Source organism: Mastigoproctus giganteus, chromosome 5 (assembly GCF_048544385.1).
Source record: "Mastigoproctus giganteus isolate SK-2022 chromosome 5, ASM4854438v1, whole genome shotgun sequence".
Classification (NCBI taxonomy): Eukaryota; Metazoa; Arthropoda; class Arachnida; order Uropygi; family Thelyphonidae; genus Mastigoproctus; species Mastigoproctus giganteus.
In genome coordinates, this window is record NC_143579.1 from 219,829,120 (window position 1) to 219,845,774 (window position 16,655).

The window sequence follows — 16,655 nt, forward strand, 5'->3', positions numbered from 1 at the left end:
AACTTCATACCTGACTGCACAATTATCCCCAGGTCTTTTTCGTTCTCAACTAACCTGAGTGTAGGACAGCACAGTTGGTATGTTACTCTGAGTTACTGCTACCCATATGCAGCACTTTGCATTTTTCACTGTTAAACTTCAGTTGCCACCTCTCAGCCCATCTACTCAATTTATCTAGATCCTGTTGCAGTAGCGTACCCTCTTTACTGACATTAACAACTCTACCAACCTTCATATCATCTGCAAATTTAGACATTAAGCCTGATATACCTTAATGAATATCATTGATAAATACAGTAAACAACAATGGGCCCAACACGGACAGCTGGGGAACTCCACTAATAAAATTAGTCAATGAAGAGAAGTGTCCATTCATTACCACTCCCTGTCTTCTCCCACTCAACCATTCTTTTATCCATTGTAGCAACTTTCCCTTAATGCCATACTGCTCTAGCTTGTACAGTAGTCTTCCATGTGCAACAGTATCAAAAGCTTTCTTATCTTAAAATCCAAGTGTATGATATCAAAATTATTTTTTGTATCCATTTCCTTTGTGACCACATCATAGTATCCAATAAAACTGGTCAGACAAGACTTCCCCTTAATAAATCCATGCTGTGTCTGAACTGTAACTGCAGTCTTATCTAGATGATCCTGAAGTGCTTCTTTAAGCAGTAACTCCATTATTTTCCCTGGAATAGAAGTTAAAACTTACAGGTCTGTTATTACTTGTGTCACCTTTCAATCCTGTTTTGTGAATTGAGGATACATTTGCACATCTCCAGTCCATGGGGACATCCCATGAATCTAAGGATGCCCTCATAATCATGGCTACAGGCCTACTTACTTTCTTTCTTGCCTCCTTTAATATAACTGGATAGATCCCATCCACCCAATTTGTGCCTTCATTATGTTTAACTTCAGCAATTTCTCCTCCACTTTGGTTTCAGTTATTACAAAATCATTTAACACCCTGTTAGAGTTTGATAAGCTTCTGGCCTCCACCTCCCTATAAAATTCCTCACTTGTAAATGTAGATGCAAAATACTCATTCTGTTTGTCAGCTACCTGAGTAGAATAATCATCAACAATTGAACCATCGATATCAAGTGGACCAATCTGATTCATTCCCTTCCTACTAGAGTTTACATAAGTAAAGAAGTCTGCTGTTTTTCTTCACATCCTTTGCCAAAGATTCCTTGGAATCTGCCTTTGCTTGCCTAACCTCCTTTGTGTCTTGATTACAGATCATAGGCATCTGTCTCCCCTAATAATTTATATGCTTCCCATGCATTTTTCTTCTCTGCCACAAGTCTCATTAATTCATCAGAAAAACTTTGAACAGTATTTCTTAGTTGATATGAAAAGCTTAGTAGGTTCCACAATTAATTCCTTCAATGCTTCCCATTTAGAATTTGGTAACATCATCTCTTGGTAATATCATCAGTTGATCCCACTGTATAGAATTTAAAAACTGTCTGAAACCATTGTAGTCACCTTTACGAAAGCAAAAACACTTCCCTTTACTCCTGATGGTAGTTACGAGGGCTGTTCTGAAAATACCTGGACTGAGATCGTTGCTCTGAGTCACTTGGGTTGTTGGTACGGATCTCCTTTTTGAAATAGCATTCTTCATATTCTATACACCTTTTAGCAGTTCACTAGCTTCTGAAACGTGTGCTGCAGCTGATTTTCTGAAAGGCATTGCAGGATAACAGATGTGGCAGATTTAACTTCATCTGTGCTAAATTTTTAACTCTACTCTTTTTTTGAGCCTCAGAAAAGTCCAGGAATCGCATGGTGCGAGGTCTCTTAGCATGGAGGGTGGTCTAGTGGTTGACCACCAATTTTCACTAAACCTTGCATTACTGGTTGTACAACAGTGTCCTAGTGTTATTCTTGAAGAAGAAACCATTCTTGATTAAGCAGTTCTGGTCTTTTTTTTTTGCGAATTGTTCCTTTAAGGTGAACTCGCAACATGTTAGCATAATTTCTCCATTTACAGTTTGTTACTCAGGAACCCAGTGCTGCAGTATTACTCCATGGTAAAAAAACAAAATCAACATCAATTTTTTTGATGAACCAAAACTCAATTTTTTTGTTAAGGTGGTGAATCGTGGTGTTTCCATGTGCTTGACTGCTGTTTGGAGTTGGGATCAAAAGGTTTAATCCAGGACTCATCACACATGATTATTTTATTCAAAATCGGGCTCTTCTTCCACCTTGTCAATAAAGGCTTGACAAAATTCAACGCGGCGTTCTTTTTGTTCTGCGATAAGCTCGTGCAGTACCCATCTTGCACAAACACGTGACATGTTAAGGTGCGTCTTTACAATTGTGACAACTTGCTACACCAACATTCAACTGAACTGCCAGACCGATATATCGATAAACATCTATTTTCTTTCAATAACGTTTCAGCTTCCTCGATGTTTTCATCATTCACTGAGGTTGACGGATGCTCACTTCTTTGTTTATCTCGTACATTTTTTTCCCCGTCCTTAAATTGCATCCACCATTTAAATATGACCGTTCTGTCCAAGACTTCTTCAATGTATGCTTCTTGAATCATCTCAAACATATTCTGACCGTTTTTACCTAACTTTACACAAAATTCAATTCCAATTCTTTGTCTAATAATTAAAGAAATATCTCTCTCATCCCCTATCATAAAACACACTTCACATAAACCGTTATAATGAACACAAAAGTGAATACTACTTGATGTGCTTGCAGGAACTAACTAAGAAAAATGGGGGAACATTCCTAGACCGCAAACTCGTCACCCGTTTCCATAGCAACAAAGCAGTGTTGCCAGTCCACATATTTTCGGAACACCCCTCGTACATCTTTGAGTAAATCTGACATTAGTACACTGTGATCACTGTGGTTCTAGTGGTTCCTTTATCTGCAGATTCTTAATGCAAGAATAATTACTGCTGATAATCAGATCAAGAGTATTACTCCCTCTGGTTGCCTCTCAAACATGCTGCTGTAGAAAACAATCAGGCAATAAATCCACAAAAGTCTTACTAGTGTGTGAGTGACCTACAAGTTCCAGTCTACATCTGGGAAGTTAAAATCCACATTATAAGACAATTTGAATTATTGGCCCACTCTATTCCTCTATAGAGTTGTTTGTTGCACTCATCAGAGTCATTGGCGCCTCCGTAGCCAGGTGGGCAGGAGCAGCAGTGCGTAGCACACGCTTCTTGATGTAGACAAGGGTTCGAGCCCGTGCCCACAAAATATGGAGGATGCGGAAAGGTCAGAGAATGACCACCACATATCCCCGGAGCAATATGGCCTTAGTTGCTAATGCTCCTAAAAACCAAAAAAAAATCAGAGTCATTAGGCCTATAACACACTTCTACTTTCAAACTTTGCTTTCCCGGTGCTTACGTCACACCAAACTGACTCAACACTGCACTGTCTACCCATGTCAACTAGATGTTCTTCCTTAGGTTTTGTGTGTTTCTTAACTAACAGCATGACCTCTCCTCCCTTTCTATCCTGTCAATCCTTTCTGTACATATTGTACTCACCAAAATTCCAATTCTGCATTCCTTATCTCTGTGTGACACCACATCTCTGATATACCAACAATATCTGCCTTTGATGTCTTCACCAGCACTTCAAATTCATCAAATTTATTTACTATACTCCTAGAATTGGTGTAAATGCAAGTACACATGCACCTATTCTTACACTTAGTTACCCTAACGCACTCCATGTATAAAGGAGAATGGGCCTGTGGTACTGAAAAGCTTAAGGTTAAAGGTTATGGTCATGATGAGTTGACCAGAAATGTTCTGTGATTGCGGAGTGTTCAGTGTCACCTAGGCGAATCGATCTATCATGTTCTGTGAGGCGATCCTGAAGACGCCTCGAACTCTGCCCTATATAGCAACTGCCACAATCGTGTCATGTTATGCGGAATACTATTCCACTACGTAACAGAGGGGCGATGGGAATTTTTATGTTCGTGACCAGAGAACATAGGCTCCTACTAGGGAGTTGTATGCATTTCATGCGGTACTCGTATGAAAGGATCTTAGAAATCTGCACCTGGCTTCATCTGAGCTGGAATGGCTCCAAGCCTGGAAACCTCAGTGTACCATAAGCCAATGTGGTGCAGGCAATTTAACTAACTACAGATCAGCCCTTGCCATGTAAACAGCACTGCATGCGCTCTATTCTCTCGAGCTTGGAGCCATTCCAGCTCAGATGAAGCCAGGCGCACCGAGATTTCCAGAGTAAAAGCTGACCTAGTCAATTCTGGGTACCCATGCATTAGACAGGTGTTTACTACAAGCACAAGAACTTGCAATTCATCAAAGTGTGAAATGTGTACAACTTCCTGGTAGGAGCTTACATTCTCTGGGTCTCGAACATAAAAACTCCCATTGCCCCTCTGTTATGCGGTGGAATAGTATATCACGTAACATGCCACGATTGTGGCAGTTGCTATATAGGGGAGAGCTCCAGACGCCTTCAGGATCGCCTCACAGAACATTTCTGGCCAACTCATCATGCCCTGAACCCTAGACGCGATTGTGAGGTCATTGACCAATCCCAACACTACTGTTGCCGCCTTGTTAGAATCGTTAAATATATCAAGCTGTCCAAAAGCCTTAAATCACTGCAAGGATACAAGGCTACACCTTATCTTAAAATCAACAGTTTTGAAACTCGACAAACGCTGGCAGCAATCCCATACATGTCTGTGCACCAACAATGAGTGCCGATCTAGTGAATGAATGTTTGCACAATCTCGTGGTCATGTGCGCACTCTCAGTCACCTGAGCATGCACAGTTCATTTAGTATTTATTTTATTTTTATTCTACCTCTAATGTCTATATTTTTGTTAGTATTCTGTATGTGTTTATTTTCACTTGCTGAAGGGGTTCATTACCCTGAAAGCTCCTTATATTATCTTAACTTATTAAAAATCTAGTTACTGATCCACTGGATGTACAGTATTATTACTCCCTTACAACCAATGTATTTACTTGTTCCATGATGCCTCCCAGCAGTCCTTGAAATCCCCAGCACCTCGCTTTCCAGGCTGCTGCTCATTCTAATAGAAGCAGTGCAAGAATCACCTTCACCTCTGCCTGTGGCTACTGTTGATCTATTAGTCTGTGAATGGGTTGATGGCATATACATTATAATCTTAAGGAAGGCAGCAAGTGAGTACATTGAACCAATGAGGATAATTATGAGAGCATCACTGGACTTGGGAGTGATTCTCTTGGATTGGAAAAGTGCTAATATCTCCAATACATAAGGGCAGTTCTAAAAGTGAAGTGGAAAAAAATAACAGCAATGTTACTTATGGTTCATATATTAACAAAAATCTATAAAGTAGTGATGTTTTCATTACTTTGCTCATACTAGGACAACTGGCAGCTATATAACCAAAAAAAAAAAAAACAACAAAATGCACACCAATATTTTGTTGCCCCCCCCCCTCCCCTTACTTTGATGACTGCTGAAGATCGACATGGCATCAACTGGAAAATATTCTGAATCACACTGGATCATTCTGAATTCTGAAGCCTGGAAAATTTCAAGGTACCAAATATGGATTAATGTCTCCTTCAGCTCTCTAAGTGTTTTTGGTTTCTTTTGCATTTTCAATTGGATTGAGGTCTGGACCATTCTCAGACCATGTTATTCTACAAATTTAATTATCCTTCCACCACTTTTGCACAATAAAGACAGTGAAATAAATTACATTTATTTAAGAAAGCATATGACATTCATAAATTTAAAACTTTTGCTAATTTTATGAAGCAGTACTTATGGTTTTGGCTCTATGACATGGAGCAAAGTCATCCTGAAAAATGCAATTGGCAACATCCCATAGTGATCTCTAATTGTGGGAAGTAATTTTATCACAAGAATGCCCTTGTACACCTCAATATTCACTGTACCCTTCAAAAATTCAAGATGAAAGACTCCTCTATGTGAAATACATCCTCATATCATTTGATATGCAGAATGTTTCACTGTGGTGACGATGCAGTCAGGATGAAATTCTTCTCCGCTTCCTTGTCTAACAGCCTGCTGGCTGTCTGAACCATGCAAGTTGAATTTTGATTCATCAGAGAACTCACACATTTGATCCTCAGACCAACTAGCATGCTCTTTTGTCCACTTTAGATGCTGGGCTTTCATTTTTTGCATCAAAAGTTTTTTTTTTTTTTTTTGTTTTTGGATGACATGTTACTAATTCTTATGAGAAAAGGTGTCTATGTATGTAGCAGTACTTACCTTTACTCTTGTACCCTCGTTTCATGCTGTTTTGAGATCTGTTGATGAGAATCTTCTGTTTTGAACACACAGACAGGCCAGAAATGTCCTGTACTGCAGAAGATATTCATGGATGTCCAATTTCTTTTTTTTTCTGTTTAGACTGCCAGTTTCTGATAATTTTTGTAATATATGTACCACTGTTGACTGATTACAGTGAATCCTTTTAGCTATTTCATGCATAGAATGTCCCTCTGCATTCAATGCAGCAGCAATACTTTTCCTATGTAGTGTTAATTGCAAAAACCTTAGCCCTTGCAATAGCACAGAATTCTGGGCTTGTGGCATATGCATTGTGTTTATACTGCCGCTAGGGTGATGCAATCACGGAAGGCACACAACATCATCTAAGAGAGCATTCTATAAATGGATGATGCTTTGCAAAGCATGTACATATATTGCCAAATTGTTTTGAGCATCACTGGCAGCTGAATGACTTTAGTGTGATAACTTAGGGAAAATGTGATGTGAGACTAATTAACATTTTGATGTGAACACATGGAGCAATGTAATAGAGCACACACACCAATCTCTCTCTTTCACCCCCCAACCCACTGCTCCACTGTCAAAGATATAATGTAATTTTTACTTATAGTAGCATAGTTTTCATATTTCTTTATTTTGATATCAAGACTGTGTTTTGAAACATCATGTATATGAAAATATACTTTTTAAATAAAGAATGTAAATACATTATAAGAAAAACCTAACACAAAGTAAATACCTGATAGATTTCCAAATATGAGGCAGTAACTAAATACTGTTGATTTTGAGAACGAGCTATGTGGCTAAAAACATGTTCAAAAGAATTAGGTATAACTCCTCTTCTTTCTGGATCATTACGTATACCTGGATAAGGAATATGCTATATTAATTTATTTAAATTTCTCTGTCTTTCAAGAATTATTACAATTAAGATAACAATTCTTAAAAATTTTCTTAGAATGATACTTTACTAGTTAGTTAAAGTTATAGTCTCATATTTGCTCAGAATTAAATATGTAAACAAAATCATTCCAACTGTTCATCATTTGAAAGTAGCACTGTTACATGAAGTAACTATTGAAAAGTAACACTTATGTTGATTTTACTCACTTGAGATTTAAAACAATATATTATCCCTGGTAATTTTACTTAATATACATTAATAACTGCAAACACTTTAGGATATATACACAAAGATTAAATTTCAAATTTAATTAAATTAAATGCCAAGTGAGCAAACATCAATATTTTAAGCTCATTTTATTTCAAAACTAATAAGCATATAGTAACAATGATAAATGTAAAACGTTTGTCCTAAACAGAAGAGATGCATCCTAAGTAGTATATGACAGTATAGTACATTTAGTGTGGTATTTTAAATTAAAAATACCATACTAAAAATACATAGAACTAAAATTATGCCTCAGACTAGAGCAACAAACCAAAGAACGCAGAGTAGTAGGAATCCTTTGATTTGTGGGAACTGTTCTATGATCTGACTTCATAGTATAAACTTGAAACACATTTGCAAACCATTTGCAGTGAGACATGATACAACCAAAGTGGACAAATTTGTGTTTTCAAAACAAAGTGCATGAGGAGATTAAGTGGAAATCCAGCTTTCTGATGTGTGAATATGAAAGCTTGAAAAAGATGGTTATTGCCAATCAAAAGAATTAAAATGAGGGACCCATCAAGCATTTAGCTTCCCAACTCATGGTGAATCAGAGAGCATAATGGGATTTCCAAATGCAGGTGCTGTCCCACAGGAAGTAACTATTGTCAGTGGCTCTAGTGTCAGGGAAATGGTTTGTGCAAGAAGGTTAGATGGAATAGGCCAGATAGAGGTTAATGATGTGAAACAGTTACATCTATTAAAGGTGCAATGTTGTATAGGTTGTGTGTGTGTGTGCGCGTGCACGCACGCGTTATTGGCATTTAGCAGCACATAAGCTGCACTGGCTATAGTGCACCTATCCATAGGGATGTGTTAGAAGTAATTCCGAATTGAAGCCACTTCAATTGCATTTTAGAAACCTATTCAGAGTCGATGATATATTCCAATGTTTTTCAGAAAGAAGAAAAGTTTATTAATATTTGCCTGATAGCCAATAATATGCTCTAGTGATATCGGTTCTTGTAGTTTAGTCAGAGAAAGCAGGACTGATGTTCTGTCCTGGTGATATTGAGGAGAGTCAATAAGAACTTGTTTAATTGTTAGATGTGCTGAGCAATGTGGACACTGAGGAGGATCATCACCTGTGAGTAGATGGAGGTGGGTTAGATGAGTATGTCTTATTCTTGCTTGTGCAAGTACCACTTCTTCCCTTCTAGCTGTCTAGATGCTTGAGTGCCAAAATTTTGGTTCCTGTTTCAACTGGAAAAGTTTATTATTAGTCTAGGTGTGCTAAGTTGGTAGCAATGATATTAAGAATAGGCAATCTGAAGATTTACTTAACAGGTAAAAAGCAGTGTACCTGTTAAGTTATAAAATCTAACATTTCAATTATAATACATCAAAAGATAAATCTTTATTAAAATTTCTCCAAATTATATTGGAGAAAATTTGGATAAATACATATACCTATCCAAATAAATGCAAAAGAATAGATATGTTTCTTTATTACTGATAATGTGGAATACTTTAAAGAATCAGTACTGGCTTTCTTCACTTTCCTTGAGAAATCTTAAGTTTTTTTTTTTTTTTAAGCGAAATGAATGCAAATGTTTTATTTCACATGGCAAACTTTCAGGTGTTTCTGAAAGTATCAAGCTACATATATTCCATCCAGTAGAACACCTTCCTAGTTAGGTATGAAAAGTACACCACCTAGTTCCCAGTATTTTATCATTATAAATGTTTTCACAAGATTGCTGCTATCAGTTAGAATAAAAAGGTCTATTTTGTAAATGCTGCACCATACTTTCCCCATGTAATTCTAGAGAAAATATTTATTCATAGAATATAAATGGAACCCAAAACCAACTACACAGGTATTCATGTGCTTTAGTCATTATTGCTGGTTTTAATTTTATTTTATATTCAACCAGCAGTTTATGTTTGCAAAGCAATGTGTCATCTGATTTTCATTCACATTAAATTTTGTCTTCATATTATTAAATTTCTCTCAAAACTCTTTGCAAATGAAAACAATACTGGAAAAAAATATTTGATATATGTAGCTATTCTACAGATTTATTAATAAGTGATATTAGTAATTATAATGTGAGTATTATCTAAAATATTCACTGATATTCACATTGATTGAATTTTAATCATAAGATACACAATTATACAACGCAATACCTTATTCTGTATATAGCAATGAGCAAAACAGATTTACTACTTAGTGTATCAATCTCATATTGTGGAGGCATTTCACTACAAGTTTCCTTGGTACTGCACTACTCTAAATAAAAAGTACTGTTTCAATAGAGAATTATATTGTTATTCATCTAAAGTGTGCACCACTACCAAGACCACTGTTTCAACCCTGTTTGAGTCTCATGTCAGGGAGTAGGTAGGCACTATGAAAAACCTGAACAAATGTTTGTCCTAAATGGAAGAAGTGCATCCGAAGTAATGAGGTGCCATCTCCCACTCAACTATCCCTTTATCCATTGCAGCAACTTGCCCTTAATGCCATACTGCTCCAATTTGTACAGTAGTCTTCCATGTGCAACAGTATCAAAAGATTTCTTGAAATACAAGTATATGATATCAAAATTATTTTTTGCATCCAGTTCTTTTGTGACCACATCATAGTGTCTAATCATATTGGTCAGACAAGACCTCCCCTTAACAAACCCATGCTGTATCTGCAGTCTTGTCTAGGTGATCCTAGATCACTTCTTTAACCCAGGAATAGAAGTTAAACTAACAGGTCTATAATTATTTACATCACTCTTTGAAACCCCTTTGTGAATACATTTGCACATCTTGTCCATGGGGGCATCCCCTGAATCTAAGGATGCTCTCGTAATTATGGCCAAGGGTTTGCTTACTTCCCTCGCTGCCTCCTTCAATATAACTGGATAGATTCCATCTGCCCCAGGTGCCTTTTTTATGTTTAACTTCAATTTCTCCTCCACTTTGCTCTTCGTTATTACAAAATCATTTAGCTTACTGTTAGAGTTTAGTAAACTTCTGTCCTCCCCTTCCTTACAGAATTCCTCGTATGAATGTAGGTGCAAAATACTCATTCAGCTGGTCAACTATCTGAACAGGATCATCAACAGTCGAACCACCAACAACTGGACCAATCTGATTCATCCCCTTATTTCTAGAGTTTACATAAGAAAAGAAGTCTTTGCTGTTTTTCTTTACATCCTTTGCCAAGGATTTCTCGTAATCAGCCTTCGCTTGCCTAACCTCCTTTGTGACTTGATTACAGACTAGCTTATATCTGCCATAGGCTTCTGTCACCTGCTAATTTATATATATCCCACACATTTTTGTTCTCTGCCATGAGCCTCATTAGTTCATCTGACATCCATTTAGGCCTAAATCTTGAACAGTATTTTTTAGTTGATATGAAAAGCCTAGTAGCTTCCAAGATTAATTTCCTGAAGGCCTCCCATTTAGAATTCCCCGTTTTTAACATCATCAGTTTATCCCACTGTATAGAATTCAAAAACTGCCTGAGAATGATCATATCAGTACACTGTGATCACTGTCACTTAGTGATCACTGTCACCTTTTTATCTGCAAATTCCTACTGCATGAGTCATCACTGCTGATAATCAGATCAAGAGTATTACCCCCTCTGGTTGCCACTTGAATACGTTGCTGTAGAAAACAATCCTCCAATAAATACACAAAAGTCTTGGTAGCGTGCAAGTGACCAAACCACAAGTTCAGAAGGCACCTCCATAGCCAGGTGGGAAGGAGCAGCAGTGCGTAGCACACACTTCTTGATTAGGCCGGGGTTCGAGCCCATCACTACCAAATACGGAGGATGCGGAAAGGTCAGGGAATTACCACTGCATATCCTGGAGCAATATGGCCTTAGTTGCTAATGCTCCTAAAAACCAAATAACAAACAAACAAATCAAGTTAAGAATGGACATATGCACAAGTACCACCTTTGAGGCGAAAGGAATCATACCGCAAATAATTTGGGCAACTGAGATGGGCAGTAGTTGAATCAACCGATAAATGAGATTCTGTCAGAAAAAGTACATGGGGTTTGGCAGATTGCAAGTGGAAATGGACATCATTGAGATTAGAATTGAGACCACGTATATTTGTGAAATGAATTAGGAAGTGTTTGGGAGGTTTAGATCTTTTCGCAGATAAGCTCACTCTATTAGTTTGACAATTCATGGTGTATTCAACAATAAGAAAAAGTGGGTGGGACATGCTGTATGAAATTTTTGGATATGGCGTACACATGGTAAGAATATACCCAGATCCTTGACATAATGTGGCCTCGACAATCAAAAAAAATCAAATATATTATGGAAGGAGAGAGAGAGAGAGAGAGAGAGAGAGAGAGAGAGAGAGAGAGAGAGAGAGAGAGAGAGAGGGGGGGGGGGTTGATCTTATGGCCTGTAGATAGGAACCTAATGTAAATAATTATCTTTTCAACCTACTGAACAAAAGCCGAATAACCGTTGTTTAGAGGCCAAATTACAGTTGCTGCTTTGGGAAAACAATCCAGGAAAAATCAACAGAAATAAAAGCAATACAAACTAAACTCTGTAATAATGAGTGTAATCTGTGAGAGTGGTGCCACTAATTAATGATCACTCTCAGAACAGAATTGAGTTTTCCCATATTTGAAATATGGGAATAGCATTCTATGAAAATATGGGTTTGTAAATAATCAAGAAAAATAATCTGGGAGCAAAAGAGAAAATGTAGTTTTTTGGATGCAAAACATTCAATGTTATATGTTAGTGCAAAGAAGGTTAAAAGATAAGATTATTTTAAGCAAATTAAACATTTTTTTTTTTTTTTATGAGAAATGAACCAATCCGTCAAAAAAAAAAAAAAAAAAAACAGCAAAAAATCTTTCCTGAAAGACAAATGATTTTTTGAAGGACTAAACAATAGCTGAAGTTAGCTATTCACTCTGCCACTGGAGAATGACCTAGAGACCACTACTAAAGATGGTGAATATTTTTAAAAGCAATTTTAGGCCCCTCTCCCTAAGAATCAGGTTTCCTTAATACATTTCTTGCTGTCAGTTAATCAAGACACCTCAGATTGTTTCTCTGAGTACTGAATTTTCTTACTCAAGAGAAACAAAAGTGTAATAAAAATATCAAAAAAAAAAAAAGTAATTATATCAATTATTTTAAGTTATTTATATACACTGGTGTTCAAAGAAAGTGCATCTTCCCTTAAAATTGTAATTGTCGTCCAAATAACTTAAGCATCTGATAAGATTGGCACATGTAGGTGATGACATAATATTGCATCAGCTGTTACTTTCAGCTATATAAGCACGCTCTGCAAGAGATGTAGGCATTCCTTGCTTGTGTCAAGATGGTGAGTTATGTGCAGTTGATGAAGAAAGAGTGCAATTGTTGCTTTACGTGAGGAGGGATGTTCTTCCCATCATATTGCTTATAGAGTGTTTTGTAATCAGTCAACAGTGAGTAGATTTCTTTCCAAACTCAAGAATACTGGTTCTGCTGATAAGAAAAAGGGAACCAGATGCATACGAGTCCCTACACTAAAACAGGACTGCATTTTGAAATGCTTATGCCTTAAAAAATCGTAAAGCTTCTTCTGAGCTGAAAAGAGAATGGGAAGAATGTACAGGAGTGGTAGCAAGTGCAGTAACAGTCAAAAGACGCCTCTTCAAAAATGGACTTGTAGCCAGTCATCCTAAGAAGAAGAAGCCTCTACTCACACAAAAAATGAAAAAGCCCAATTAATTTGGTGTAAGGAGCACATCAAATGGACCCCTGAGCAGTGGAAGTTGGTTATTTTCTCGGATGAGAAGAAATTCAACATGCATGGCTCTGATGGGAGACAAACACCATCCAGACTGTATGGTGTCTACAGTGAAATTCCCTACCAGCCAAATGATATGGGGGTGCATTTCATATCGCAGAGTAGGTAACCTGCAGTTTATATAAGATTCTGTAAATGCCAACGGACACCTGGCTATATTGGAAGGCAAATTGCTGCTAACCATTAGAGACCATTTCAACCTGCCAAATAACTGCATCTTTCAGGACAACTCTGCTCCTTGTCATCGGGCCAAAAGTGTAAGTAGGCACTTCTGTAGTTACCTTAGCTTCATTCATTTTTGCATTAGAAGTTCGACAATAATGTGTTTACATTTGTTACAGGTAAAAAAATGGTTGGAAAAACAGTCCATTACAACTCTTAGTTGGCCAAGAAACAGCCAGGACCTGAATCCTATAGAGAACTGTTGGTATCGTGTGGAATCTGCAGTTGCCAGAAAGAAACCAAAGACCCTTCGTGAACTTCAGTAAGCCATAATAATTCGTATTTGGAACCACGAATTATTAGTTGATTATTTCCAGAAATTGATCTTGTCAATGCCTCGATGGTGTGCTGCTGTCATCAGGACCAGAGACCGTTCAACTAAATATTAGTTTTCACCTGGTGAACTTTTCATTTTGTTTTCCATTTAAAATGATAAAGTGAAGCAAACTGAGGGCTTCTGATAACATTTCAGCCTTGTTGTGTTTACCAAAACTGTTGTAAGGTTGCAAATGCTCTTTTTGGAATATTTTGAGAGTGTCTATCAAATATTACTTAGTTTTGCCTTAACTATTAATAAATATCTTTTGTTTATATTTCTATTTGTGATGCTAGTCATTAATGTTACATACCATTGCAAAAACCTTTGAACACTAGTGTATATTCAACATCTGAAACAGAAAATCATGACATTCAAGAGTTCACTGACACATACCTTCCATCGTATATGTTTTGCCAGCTCCTGTCTGTCCATATGCAAATATTGTACCATTAAACCCTACAAGCACAGAATCTACAAGCGGCCGGAAAGTCTCATCATACAGGTCTGTCTGCTTAGAACTACAAAAGAATAATTTACACTGAATAATCTTATGTAAGGAAATTTTACTAATTATCATGAAAGAATAATAGTTCACAATTTTTTTTCAATTAAGTTTTATATCTATATACAAATATCCAAGAAAATTAATTAATGAAAAATGCTTAAAGCAAGCAAGTTCAAAATATTTCTACAACATATAATAAAAAAAGCTTAGTTTTAGTGAAGAACCTGTATTTAAAGGTTACAAAGGAAGTAAAGGCAAAGGAAGTAAGCAAACCCTTAGGCATAATTATGAAAGCATCCTTGGACTCAGGGGAGGTCCCCACAGACTGGAGATGTGAATATGTGTCCCCAATTCACAAAGGGGGATCGAAGGGTGACACGAGTAATTACAGACCAGTTAGTTTAACTTCTGTTCCGGGTAAAATAATGGAGTCACTGATTAAAGATGCATTGCAGGATCATCTAGACAAGACTGCAGCAATAATTCGGACACAGCATGGGTTTGTTAAGGGAAAGTCTTGTCTGACAAATTTGATTGGTTATTATGATGTGGTTACAAAGGAACTGGATACAAAAAATAATTTTGATATCATATAAAGATTTCAGGAAAGCTTTTGACACTGTTGCGCATGGAAGACTATTGTACAAATTGGAGCAGAATGGTATTAAGGGTAAGTTGCTAAAATGGATAAAAGGATGGTTGAGTGGGAGAAGACAGAGGGTGGTAATCAATGGGTGCTGCTCTTCGTGGACTAATGTTATTAATGGAGTCCCACAGGGTTTGGTGTTGGGTCCACTGTTGTTTTGTATATTTATCAATGATATTGATGAAGGTATATCAAGCTTAGTATCGAAGTTTGCAGATGATACAAAGGTTGGCAGGGTTGTTAATGACAGTAATGGTAGTGTGTTACTACAACAGGATCTAGAAAATTTTGGCAGATGGGCTGAGAAGTGGCAACTGAAGTTAACATTGAAAAATGCAACGTACTGCATATGGGTAGAAGTAACCCCAGAGACACATACCAACTGTGTGGTACTACACTTAAGGTTGTAGAAAATGAAAAAGACCTGGGAGTAATTGTGCAGTCAGATATGAAGTTTTTTGAGCAATGCAGACAGTCTGCCAGGGCAGGTCATGGGGTGTTGTCATTGATATACAGGAATTTTGTTAGCAGGGAAAAGGAGGTGATTGTCCCTCTGTATAAGGCAATGGTCAGGCCATGCCTTGAGTACTGCGTGCAGGTCTGGAGGCCTCATTTTAGTAAGGATGCAGATTTGCTTGAGTGTGTACAGAGAAGGGCAACAAGATTGGTGAGGAGAATGAAGGGATCCTCTTACCAGGAGAGGCTTAAGTTCTGCAAATTGCAGCAGCTGGAGATTAGGTGATCTGATTGAGGTGTATAAGGCCTTGAATGGGTTGAGCACACGCTGAATTCTGATGGGATTCTTCCACTTGTTCAGATTACGAACCTAAGGGGGCATAAATTGAAATTGAGGAAGGACAGATTTAGAATAGATGTGCAGAAATTTGCTTTTAGCCAGCGGGTGGTTAATTGCTGGAACAAACTTCCATCTGTCGCTGTGGAAGTTGATAGGTTAAATAAATTTAAGGAGGAACTGGACAAATATTTAGAGGGGATTGTTTTGGAAAAAAAAATTTTTTTTTTGGCTGATGCTGCATAAGCTCATACACTTGCTTTCTTGCATCACATGCCACTACTACTACTACTATTAAAAACTAATAAAGCCAAAGATTACAAAACAAAAACTGTTAGCAACTTTTCATAGGTTCATCAATAAAGCTAAACTTCACGTGGTGGAATGGGGCTTCCTAATTACACCTCTTTTGTTATATGTAATATCTATCTCAAATCATATAAAATGCAACAAATTAGAAGACTGCCATCTTGGTCTAAAACTATGGGCCTTTCTATAATAATGGTACAATTGTCAATAAACAGTAAAATGTGTTTTGAAATAAGATGCAATAATGAATAATAACACGCAGTAATGAATTACTGACAAAAAGGCATGTCAGTATTTTCTCACTTCTTAAGAATGTATTTTTCATAAGCAGATTAAAATTCAATAGTTAGTATATTACAAGTGCAGTGTTTTCTGTTACCTTTGTAAGGTCACAGAAAATACTGTACTTATAACACAGTTCCATCCCTGCTTAATAGCATGAATTTTTTATTTCTTAAGTCTATCTGCATTTCACTGGTGATTCTAAACAGAATAAATTTATGATGCCATGTTCGCAGTTTTAACATATACTATCCTATCTTACCAATTTTAGCATTAGCATTGGTAGAGACAAATGATGCAAGAAAGCA

General features: G+C 37.0%; 1 protein-coding gene across 5 annotated transcripts in view; it reads right to left on the reverse strand.

Annotated features, from left to right (window-relative positions):
* Positions 1-16,655, reverse strand: part of LOC150086120 (kinesin-like protein KIF3B) — a 297,164-nt gene that overhangs the window by 203,798 nt on the left and 76,711 nt on the right. For all 5 annotated transcript variants that reach the window (XR_016546957.1, XM_090373729.1, XM_090373728.1 and 2 more), the window contains 2 exons: positions 14,206-14,330; positions 7,044-7,168 (listed from right to left, as the gene is read on the reverse strand). Coding sequence is in view for 4 of the 5 variants with exons in the window: in XM_090373729.1 (XP_090229855.1) it covers positions 7,044-7,168; positions 14,206-14,330 (250 nt within the window). In the remaining variant the exon portion in view is untranslated. The remainder of the gene's footprint in view (positions 1-7,043; positions 7,169-14,205; positions 14,331-16,655) is intronic.